General features: G+C 46.7%; 1 protein-coding gene across 4 annotated transcripts in view; it reads right to left on the bottom strand.

Moving 5' to 3' along the window:
- The window catches only part of LOC138295834 (uncharacterized), a 1,330,477-nt gene that overhangs the window by 607,497 nt on the left and 710,882 nt on the right, over positions 1-12,098 (bottom strand). For all 4 annotated transcript variants that reach the window (XM_069234393.1, XM_069234396.1, XM_069234394.1 and 1 more), the window contains one exon: positions 699-776. In XM_069234393.1, the coding sequence (XP_069090494.1) occupies positions 699-776 (78 nt within the window). The remainder of the gene's footprint in view (positions 1-698; positions 777-12,098) is intronic.

The following is a 12,098-nucleotide window of genomic DNA, read 5'->3' as shown; positions in this document are numbered from 1 at the left end:
CACGTTCCAAAGGTTGGTGAATCAAGTCCTTGCTGCTTTAGATTCCTTTAGTGCAGCATATCTAGATGATATTGCTATATTTAGTTCCAACTGGAAGGATCACCTGGTCTACCTGGGGAAGGTTTTGCAGGTCCTTAAAGCAGCAGGTCTCTCTATCAAGGCATTCAAATGCCAGATAGGACAGGGAACAATTGTATACTTGGGCCACCTTTTAGGTGGAGGCCAAGTGCAACCTTTACAACCCAAGATCCTGACAATTCTGGATTGTGAAGCTCCAAAAACCCAGATTCAAGTCAGGGCATTATCTGGGTTGACTGGGTATTACAGGAGATTTGTGAAGGGATATGGGTCTATTGTGACTCCCCTCACAGAACTGACCTCTAATAAAATGCCCAAGAAGGTAAACTGGACCCTAGACTGTCAAAAGGCCTTTGACACCCTAAAAGAAGCTATGTGCTCAGCAGCAGTTCTAAAAGCTCCAGATTATTCTAAGCAATTCATTGTGCAGACAGATGCCGCTGAACATGGGATAGGATCAGTCCTGTCCCAAACCAATGATGATGGCCTTGACCAGCCTGTTGCTTTCATTAGCAGGAGGTTACTCCCCAGGGAGTTTTTGTTTCTGTCTTTAAGTTGATTGATCATAAACTCAATAAAATAGAGTTATATAAAAAAATATTTGTCTTTTTAATTATTACCTTTCCACTGCATTTTCTTGCCTTCTCTTATCATCCAAGGTTGACACCACATCTTCACTCTCCACTTTTTCAATGTCTCTGCAAAATACATATGAACTGTGTTCAATTTTACATTTATAACATCATTGACTGCAAGAGCAAACTGCTATTGGATGTATTTTCTCTCAAATGTACTTTTAAATAGCATTCAGGAAGAAGTGTATGGATATATAATTCACATTGACAACTCTTGGCAAAATCTCTGCATCTGTAAGTGACTACTCTTCATGGACAAAATTAGTGGATCCTGCCTTGGGAATCAGCATCAGGATTTGCATGCAGAGCTCCAACTTCATGGAGTATGTCTTAATTACATAAACTCTCAGGATCACCCACACTCACCTAGCCATGACAGTTCTTCAGACAAAAGGAAATTGTTTGCACAATGTACCAAAGATTGTAGATGAATTAGGCAGGGATTTCAAGTTTTTTCATGCTGGCACTGAAGGACCCATTTAGAGTTTGGTGGAGACATTATTCCATTACAAGTGAGACTGAGTGCCCTCTTCGTGAAAGCCTCGGTCCGTGCATCTGATTTACAGCTGAGCAGACCTTCAGTATCTCGATGAGTTAGCCTACTCTGTTTCTATCACTGAGATAGTGCTCTGACATTCGACGAAGTACAGGCTAAGGGAGATTAGCGATTTGACGGTCCGCCCAATTTAGACTGGCAGTCGAATGGCTAGTTCTCACTTTCCATTACTGCTGAGTCAAACATGATGGTAAGGGTAGGAAAGCACTCCTTTTTGGCATTGTTACTCCAACGTTTTGCATTGGTACATGATGTGATTTTGACTGAAAGTGCAATAGGTTCCTGCTAACCAGGTCCACAGTGCCAGATCTCTTTCTGAAAATTGTACAGTTGTTTTTCCCAATTGGCACAACCTTTAGCATCCAATGTAAGCCCCTAGTAAATGGTACCCCAGCATCTAGGACCTGGGATACTAAGAAGGTCCTCTAAGGGTTGCAGCACAAATTGTGCCACCCTAAGGGATCAAACATCTCAGGTTAATAAGCCATCCCCAGTGATGGATTTTTTAAATATATGCACCCAGAGGTGCCCCCTGAAAAACCTACCAATTGCTAGTTTGTTGACTGACTGGTCTCAATCAGTCCAGTCACCATAGACACATTTCTGACCTCTTGAGGTGAAAGCCTACACTCTCAGAGGCAAGTAACAAATCCTGCTCTGGGAGGAGGTTTTGACACCTTCTCCATGCAGAATATGCATTTTAGGGTGGGAGGCTTCAAAGGCCTAGCTGCTTTTGTTATGTGACCCAGGTCTCTCCAGATGGTGGAGGTGATTGCCCTCTGGTCTTGACCCCACTTGGTGGCAAGACAGGCCGGAAAATTTGTAAGATTGGGAGATGTGCCCACATCAAGCCAGACCCACTCCTAAGATGGACTAGCTTATGTGGACACCACTTTTCAGATTCCTCCATCTTGTTTTGGATGGAATTAGCATTCTTGGGTCAGGGTGATGCCCAGTTCCCAACGAACGTGATCATATAGAGGATGAAGACAGCCGAAAGGTAGGGAAACACATTAGCTGCTACCTATCCTCCCCTTAACACCCCTAAATTGAGTATTTAGGTGGCACCCCTGAACCCAAGAACTCAGATTCGACATATCAAGAGAAGAAGGATGAAGAAGAGTCACTGCCTGGTGAGAACAGCAGAAGAGCTGAGGATTTTTGCCATGAAACCCTGCTTGCTCACAACTCTCTTGAGAATTGCGACACAGTGACTCGAACTGCAAGCTGGAGAACTACCAAAGCCTTGAGTAGCTTGCAGCACCTGGAAAATTGCTACCAGTCTCCCTTGCAGTAGAGGAGCTACTTCCCTGCAGACTGCAGGTGCTGACAAGCAGAGTCCGGTCAACCGCCTTTCAGTTCCCCGGCCAGACCGACTCTCCAGATGACCAGGAGAAGGTACTCAAGATGTGGAGCACCAGATCTATCTTCCCACCAAATGTGAAGACACCAGGACCAACCAGAGCAGTGCAGCACCGACCCTCAAGGGACTGGATACCCTGCACCAATCACCAACAGTGAGAGTCCATTCTGGTTTCCCACTGCACCACGACCAAGCAGCCATTGAGGACGTCAGCATCACTGAGACCCACTTCGTGAGTAGCCCAGCTGGCCTGATTTTGCCCCTGCCAGCTTTTTGTCCCTTACCGTGAGCAACATTTTTCTGCACCAAGTCCAGCCATCCTAACTACTTTGCAGCTGAGCCACATGGCCCGGATACTGAAGAACCAGCTGTGCCCCCTTACTCTAAGACTCCTTGCGACCCAAGCCCCTGTTTAGGAGCTCTCAGAGTTGTTCGCCAGTCCCCCTGGGCAGTCTAGTTCTCGGTGACATCCTGCTCCTGGTAAAATCTTGCCAGTTCCCTGTGAACTGCTGGTAGTACTTTGCACCTTGGCCCACTACAACTCGAAATTCTATAGGTGAACCCCTGAAACCGAATGTATCTATTTTAATACATTATTGACTTTTCCTCATATAGGATTACATTGTGCGTAAAAGCGTAAAGGTTGCAACGTTTTACTTACCTGTGGAAATTTATTACAAAAACAGTACTTACATTTGAATGAAGTTCTTGCATTCAAAACATACATAAAAAGAAGCGTTATTTTTCTAATTTGGTTTCAGATTTATTCTTTGAGTGTGTGCCTCATTTATTGTCTATGTGAGTACAACAAATGCTTATCACTGCCCTCTGATCAATCCTACTGCTTGGTCACACTACCACAAAAGAGGGCATTATTATTATCTACTTCAGCTTCTGTAAGCCAATTGGGGATCCACTGGACTCTCTGCACGATGTGCTTCTTTTTAGGGCACCATATAGAGAGCCAGCTTCCTACATTGGTGGATCAGTGTTGGGGTCTGCGACTTTGCGTTTGCTGATATCTCTTGGCCAATAAGTGACCACATGAATAAATCCCAAAATTGCAATAAGTTAAAATTTCATTGTGTTGATTGGTCAATTCTTAAAATTAACTGTTGGGACCTTGGTTAAGTCCATGTAGTTCAAAACAGTTCAGAATTTAAAAACTTACTATGGTTAGGTCTGAAAAACTTGTGCCAGGATTTTTCCTAGCTCCAAAAAGGTTCAAACTTGAATATCATAGTGAGTGCCTCAGAGGATGTGGCTAAGGAGCTTGACTTTACCCCTTATATGCATCTTACATGTTATCAGTTAAGAACCCTCTGTAAAGGGTAAAAGATACAAAACTAGCTCACACCCTACCTTCAGAAGCTGTTGAGAGGGTATGAGCTGGCCCATCGGAAGGATGAGGCCATTGACCCTGAAGATCAGAGCTGAGTGAGGGAGGAGGAAGATCTAGATATTCCCCCACTCGAAGGAGAGGCTGTGGTACCTTCACCAAGCAGCCAATCCAATGTGCCTGGGAGACCTGCCTTTAGCGAGGACGGCTCAGGTTGTTCAAGGTACAATGATGACTCTGAGAAGAAGGCTAATCTTGAGTGATTGGCCAGCAGAATCGCCCTTGAGACAGGATACTGGCCATAGAAAGAGAAAGGGCAGATAATGGTTTATCACCCATGAATGGCATCAGCAAGATAATACCTAGAGGCAGAGCAGAAACTTCTGACCCAAAAATCGTCGGTCTAGTGTAACCCCCGTACTAATAGTACCTCCCTCTCCAGGCCCAGAGTTGCACTCAAGGATCTCCTCTGAATCCTCAGGGACATGTCCAGAGTGACAGCCTGAAGTACTAGGTACTTCCCTCCCCAAATCTGGAGGTTCACCCCCTCATCAAGATCTCTCAGCCTTTCCTGCCTCTCGGGGTTCTGGAGGTCATCCTGGGTGATCATCTCTAGAAGCGAACATTTGCTAGGGTGACTACCTGTCTTCAGTTTTCTAGCTTTGCACAGTGACCTCAGTTCTTGAAACCTAAGGGCACTATACCCAGACTCCTGACTCTGTTTAGCTCCCTCAACAGAAGACATGGTACTAGTGTTCTAGACATTTAAGAGATTGGGGATAAGGCTATGCTAGACCCTTAACAACTCAATCAAAAACATGTAGAAAAATAACAATTTGTTAAAAGTACAGCATGCACCTAAATCAGTAGTGGCTTTCTTGTGGAAACTCACTTCTGACCAAGTGGTAAAGCAATGCAAGTCATTATCGCAACTACTGCACTACCAATGTAGGAGGCTGGCTCAGTATGTGGTGCACACCTATAGGTGATGCGCCCTGCACTGAGTCCAGGCAACCTTTAGTGATGGTGCTAGAGGTTTCTCATAACGAAAGCTCTCAGAGGGTAGCTGTGGAGAGCACCTCAGGGTCATCAGAGAGGGTGTAAAACAATTGCAATAACCACAAAGTAAATCGATGATTTACACACAAGAAAGAACCACACCAAGTGTTAGAAAAATAAAGTATTATTTATTAACACACAGGCACCAAACTAACTGTAGTATATCTCCCAACTGGAGATATGAACACTCAAAAATATACTTAGAAACAGGTAACTAGAGGAATAAAATAACATGGTCCCCTATGGCGCAGTCAAGCCATATACTAAAAAAAATAATGGGTTAAGAAAGGCACAGCTAACCAACACTAACACTCAAGAATCCTAAGGACTGGAGAAGTACTAGAACACCAGATGTAAGTAGCAGGTATTCCTCAGGAGGTGTGCACAGGTGTTACCTGGTGTTGGGTGTCCCAAAGGATAACATTGGGTAAGTCGCGGTTAGTTTTTGTGTGTTTCAGGATCCTTCCCGGTTGGTGATGAAGACACCCTGTGGAGTGAAGAGACCTCAGATGATGACCACCCTAGGACCTGTGGACCAGAATCGAGGAAGCCACGTGCATAGGGCTGCAAGTGTGTTGGAACCCATATAGGAAACACTGGAGGAGGTCGAGGCCAGGAAAAGGTTGGAAACTGACCCTTACCAGAGGACCCCTAGGAAACCCACTGGGACAAGGAAGGTTCAAGAGTGCCCCCACCCATGGATCCACAGAGAAGTGGAGCACCTACACCAGGGAGCCCAGGTGCATAGGGGTGAAATAGTGTCAGAACCTCCCATTCAAATCAATGGGGACCTTGGCTGTCCAGCTGCTACGGTGACCCGTGGACCAGGTTGTTGGGACCCAGGCATGGATTCCAGGCAGGAACCACCTGTAACGAGAGGGGGCAGAGTCCAAACCACCTGAAGAATTCCAGGGGGTGCAGCAGGGCAATGTCCACTGTTCTTATGGATGCTTCTCTATTTGATGGTTGTAGTAAAGATGCAGCTGCAGCATCCAGGTGATGCAGAAAGATTCCAGGAGTAGTCCATGAGCTGTCCCACACTGGCTGTCAAATGCAGAGGGGTCAGTGGTCTGCAGGACCACCAATAAGCCTTGGCAAAAGCAAAAGGAGTGTTGCACAAAGAGTTGCAGTAGTTGGGACCAGCAAGGTCTTACATACTCAGCTTTTACAGGTAGTTAGGACCGGCCCTCAGCAGTGAGGAGAGCCAGTAGGAACTGAAGTAGACTACATGATGACCTCTGGCAGCAGGCACAGGGAGCAGCGAAGAGGCCTCAGCAGCACAAGGGAGATGGACGGCCATGCTGCAGAGGTTGCAGGGAGGGCGTCAGTCTTGGAGCTGTGTAATGCTTGAGTCAGGGGTTTCTTGCAGCTAGCAGGTCGTCAAGCTGAAGAGCCAAAAAGCCGTGGTCACAACAACAGACGTGGTGCACAGAGGAGCCAAAGAACTACCACTTGCGTAGCAGCGCTTTGAGGAGTCCATGGGACAACAGGATCCACAAGCTGGTCATTGACATCAAGGTGTCTGCGGGTGCAGGGGAGTGACACCTTCACTCCAAGGGAGATCCCTTCTGGATGTCCTTAGTGCAGGCAGAGTCCTTGTAACTCTGGAGGATTCACAACCACGAAGTTGCAGAGTTCTTGCAATACTCTGAGACAAAGTCGAAGTAGTAGCCCTCCCACCAGTTGCAGTCTTGTCTTGGTTACCGGTGAAGTCCATCAGTAGGATCTGGTGTCCGGGTCATAGAAGATGTCACAAAGATGAATCTGGGGTCCCACCCTCAGGGAAGCCCTTAAATCACCTAGGAAGGGATTGGACGACTACTGCGGTGACTCACCTATTCAGGGGTCAGGGAAGCTACTTGACTGGAAAGGCTAGTCGGCTGTTCCCAGGGTTTCTGTTCATCCTGTTTCCAAGACAGCAGAATTGATTGTCCACTTGGCAGAGCTCTGGGCACCCCCTGAAGGGTCAGAGCTGAACAGGGAGTGGTCACTCCCCTGAACTTTGAGTGTTTCATGACAGAGCAGGAGCCTAGGGGCTCCTGCACTGGAAGGAACTGGTATTGGAAGAAGGGCTTCAAATGTGCTCCTAAATGAAGTCTGTTGGCACTCAGGAGCACCCTCACCCTAGCCCAGAGACACCTATTTCTTCTGTTGGCACTCAGGAGCAACCCCACCCTATCCCAGAGACACCTATTTCTTAAGGAGAGGGGGGTAACACCTCTCCTCTAAAGGAAATATTTTGTTCTGTCTTCCCCTGCCCAAGTTAAGCTCAGCAGCAGGAGAGCAGAACAGTGTCTGGCTTGCACGCAGGTCCTGCAAGGCTGAGCAGGAAGACATGGGAGACCCTCTAAGGACCCCCAAAAGTACAGGGTATCATGCAACTAACATTGGCACCAGTGTAGTTGAATGATTACAACATGTTTGATACCAAACATGACTAGGTTTGGAGAAACCATTATGTGGTTGGACATCCTGTAATGACTAGTGTCCACTACATACCTTAGAATGGTTTACCTGCACTTACAAGGCCCAGAAAATTGAGTCTTGGGTTTGCAGGGGTACCTCTGTTCATGCTGGGGTACCCTCACACTTAGAACCTTGCCTCCTACCCTTGGGCTGAAGAACCTACCTTAGGGGTGATTTATAGGGTGAAAGTGCAGTGACCATGATATAAGGTAAACTTTATATCTGGGGTGAAAGGTGCAGGCACCATTTCACGCACGCTGCAATGGCAGGCCTGTAGACACAGTTTGCATGGGCTCCCATGGGTGGCATAATACATGGTGCAGCCCATAGGGGACCCCTGGTGTACCAATGCCCTGGGCACCTAACACCCATATACAAGGGACTTAAAGGGGGTACACCAGTATGCCAATTGTGTGATATAAAAAATACTTACCAACCAAATTTAGGGAGAGAACACCAACACTGGGGTCCTGGTTAGCAGGATCCCAATGTACAAAACTCAAATCACACTGCCACCAGGCAAAAAGTAGGGGCAACCATGTCAGAAAGATCCTACTTTCCTACAATTTGCTCCAAGTTTTACCTTGTAAAAATTGTGAGGGCAGAAAACCTACATTTATAACAGGAACAGGAGTTTGTGCCCAAATCGGTATTTCCACTCAGTTTGAATTGATGACCTGTTTTTCCACATTTATATGTGTGCTGCTATTTATTATATTTGTTGCTTTCTTATATCACTCAAGCAGTTGGGAGACTGCATCAGACCGCCAACAAAAACCAAAGCACAAATCAAATATACATTATCACACGTGTTTTTATGTATCCTGACAATAGGTTGATGCATGTAACATATAAATGATCACATTATCAACATAGCATGGATCTGTAAAACAATCCCTCCATTCATTAATTTGTGTTTCCTCATTGCCAGACGGGTATACCAATGGAAACTGAAGTGGATGCAGAAATATGTTTACTTGTGAAGAGGAATGCAGTCTTCGTGTTCTTTACAAAATGTATTATTACTAATAGTCCTTAACAAGGATTTGGTGAATAAATTGCTAATTTGCTTGTGTGAGTTTGTATGAATCAGTGCATGCAATTTTGCTTGAAAGACACAATGTGAAAGGGGCAGAGATAGACATGTTCACTTAGGATATAAACTCTAGAGCAAGCTCTGCTTAAACCAAGGCTACTTTTCCAGGGACAGTGCACGAACCCCCTTTCAACTGGTTAGAGATTTTGCATCTCAGGCAAGGTGTAAGGTACAAAAATGGTGTTCTTTTGTTAGGGGAGCCAAAGAAGAACCATACGACATTGTAGCAGCATGTGTAGACATGGAACTGGAGAGAAACATTCTGCAGTATCCTTGATTTTGAGAATGAGACGGACATCAGTCATCCGAGTTTGGGTTCTTGCTCTGCTCAAGAGGAGACTGGGGGAACGTCCTCCCAAAATCATCTAAATTTGAATGCATGTGTTGCTAGAGTTGTCAGCCAAATCACTTCCTTTCTAGAGTCTTTTGAGGGTACAATGAACTGTTGCATAATTCTGAAAATAGCCAGTGTGTCTTTGGTATGTTACGAACAATAACTTGCAAGGACCCAAATCAAAAGATGCGGCAGAGATTATGAAGGTTTTATGCTATCGTGCTCCCTATGAGCAAGGAGGACCCGAAACCCCAGGCTCTGGAAAGAGGCTTCCTGAAACCACAGGATCCAGACCCCTCAGGGTCCACAGGCCCCAAACACCTGTGGCTCGGACACAAAACACAGACCATCAAAATCCTGCATCCTGCTCCCGCTAGCCTGACCTACAAGCTGACTATAAAGCTTAAGGTGAAGGTCTGCAATGAGGGGAGTCTTTGGGGAGCTTTGGCCAAATCGTCAGTTCTGCTCCTGAATTGCTTTAGCCACCATTCACCTGACTTACTTAAAGACCCACCAGAAACAAGGCAGAACAGTACACCCTGTAAAGAAAAGCAGCTCATTGCCAATAAACTAAAGCCCTTACACCATCCTTGAGAGAAATGCTTCCTCTCTCACCTTCTTCACACACATCTTTATCTTTTGTAACCCTGTCTTAAAAATTTCTGTTAGGATACTGCACATTCTCTCGCTTCAAAGTCAGACTGCTAATCTGACTGCCCTGCCCAGGCAGTAATGCTTTGCCTTTCTGCTTGCCATAGCTAAACGTGGAGCACCAAAGCTCATAGCCCGGCCGTACCATATACGGCTGACAAGCTATGGGGTGCCATCAGTATAGCGCCGCATTTGCGCCACTTTTTGATGCAAAAACGGCGCAAACTTACAAAATACAACTGTATTTTGCAAATTTGCGCCGCTTTTGCGTCAAAAAATTACACAAATACGGCGCTAAAACAGTATAAATATGAGCAATAGTCTCAGTTGCCATCTTTCAGCAGGCAACTGTTTAAGGACAAACAGAAGGCGCTTCATACACTTTAAAAGACCCAAAGAACCCTGCTAACACAAAGTTCATGAAACAAGATTGAATGATTAAAAGTAATCCGGTGTAGAAGAAAATTGCAACAGCTCTGACCACCAGAAGAATCAACATTTGACAACATGTTAGCAGAAGTGAGATCTCTAAAACGGTTTATAATCACTACATCGAGCAAGCCTTATGTAATCAAAAACTGACAGTATGGAAACCAAGATCCACAATAACAAGAGAAGGATAGAGACTCTTGAATGTTTCTCTTCAAAAGTGCAAAATCTTGATCCTTACAATTTTCTCTAAAGTTCCCTCTAAATTAAGCGCTCAACACCACCTAGGACCTGCCAGAAACATGAAACCCAGAGGCGTCATTGTAGGAAAATGCCACTGTTGGCATGGTCACCCCCCACATTTTGCCTAGTGTTGATGCCAGCTTTGATTGAAAGTATGCTGGGAACCTGCTAACCAGGCCCCAGCATCAGTGTTCTTTCTCTAAAACTGTACCTTTGCTTCCACAATTGGCACAGCCCTGGTACACATTTAAGTCCCTTGTAAAAGATACCCCTGGTACCAAGGGCACTGTCGCCAGGGAAGGTACTTAAGGGCTGCAGCATGTATTATGCCACCCTCAGGGACCCCTCACTCAGTACATGCACACTGCCTTGCAGCTTGTATGTGCTAGCGGGGAGAAAAGACAAAGTCGACATAGCACTCCCCTCACAGTGCCATACCCTCCAACCACTGCCTGTGGCATAAGTATGCCACCCCTCTAGCAGGCCTTACAGCCCCAAGGCAGGGTGCACTATACCACAGGTGAGGGCCTAGCTGCATGAACACTGCCCCCTACAGTGTCTAAGTCAATTTTTAGACATAGTAAGTTCAGGGTAGCCATACTGAGTATGTGGTCTGGGAGTTTGTAATTACGCACTCCACACCAAAATGGCTACACTGAACACTGGGAAGTTTGGTATCAAACTTCTCAGCACAATAAACTCACACTGATGCCAGTGTGGGATTTATTGAAAAATGCACACAGAGGGCATCTTAGAGATGCACCCTGTATGTTAGCCCAACTGCTAGTGAAAGGCTGACCAGTCTATGCCAGCCTGCCACTTCCACACAAGTTTCTGACCACATGGGGTGAGTGCCTTTGTGCACTCTGTGGTCAGACCCAAAGCCTGTCTTGGGTGGAGGTGCTTCACACCTCCCACTGCAGGAACTGTAACACCGGTGGTGGGCCTCAAAGGCTCAAGCCTGGTGTTACAGTGCCCCAGGGCACTCCAGCCAGTGGAGATGCCCGCTCCCCGGACGAGCCCCAACTTTTGGCAGCAAGTCCAGAGGGATAATGAGAAAAACAAGAAGGAGTCACCCCCTCAGCCAGGGCCACCCCTAAGTTGTCCAGAGCTGAAGTGACCCCCTCCTTGCGAAATCCTCCATCTTGTTTTGGAGGATTAGGACCAATAGAGATAGGGATGTGGCCCCCTCCCCAGTGGGAGTGGGCACAAGGAGGGTGTAGCCACCCTCAGCACATTGGCTGCTGCCCCCTGGCCCTAACACCCCTCTAAATTTAGTACTTATGGTCGGCCCTGAACCCAGCTCTTCAGATTCCTGACGACCTCAAGAAAGAAGAAGGACTGCTGAGCTGAAAACCCAGCAGAGAAGAGAAGGAGACAACTCACTTGGACTCAGCCCTACCAGCCGTCTCCTGCTTAAAAATAGCTGAATAAGAAGGAGCAACGAGTTCTGCAGGACTATCGACCCCTGAAAATCCTGCAGGGGACTGGCTGCATCACCGAGGACCAAGAAACTCCTGTGGACAGTGGACCTGTCCAACAAGAAGACAAAGAAACCATCTTTAAAGGGACTCTCACCTCACTCCAGAAGCGTGAGTCCAACTACTCTGCACCCAACACCCCAGCCAGTGTCCAGAGAAACCAACTAGCCAGAAAGGATCCCCAGGTGATTCCGACTATGTGTCCACCCTAGGCTGACCTCTCCACACCCCCACGACAACGCCTGCAGAGGGAATCCCGAGGACCCCCTGACCGCGACAGCCCGGGACAAAGTTATCCGTTGCCTGGAGAAGCGCTTCACCCGCAGCCCCAGGCCCGAGAGAAACCGACCACCGGTGCAGCAACAACC

This window comes from Pleurodeles waltl, chromosome 5, assembly GCF_031143425.1.
Source record: "Pleurodeles waltl isolate 20211129_DDA chromosome 5, aPleWal1.hap1.20221129, whole genome shotgun sequence".
Taxonomy (NCBI): Eukaryota; Metazoa; Chordata; class Amphibia; order Caudata; family Salamandridae; genus Pleurodeles; species Pleurodeles waltl.
The sequence above is the reverse complement of the archived record's forward strand: the minus strand, read 5'-3'. Positions and strand labels throughout refer to the sequence as shown.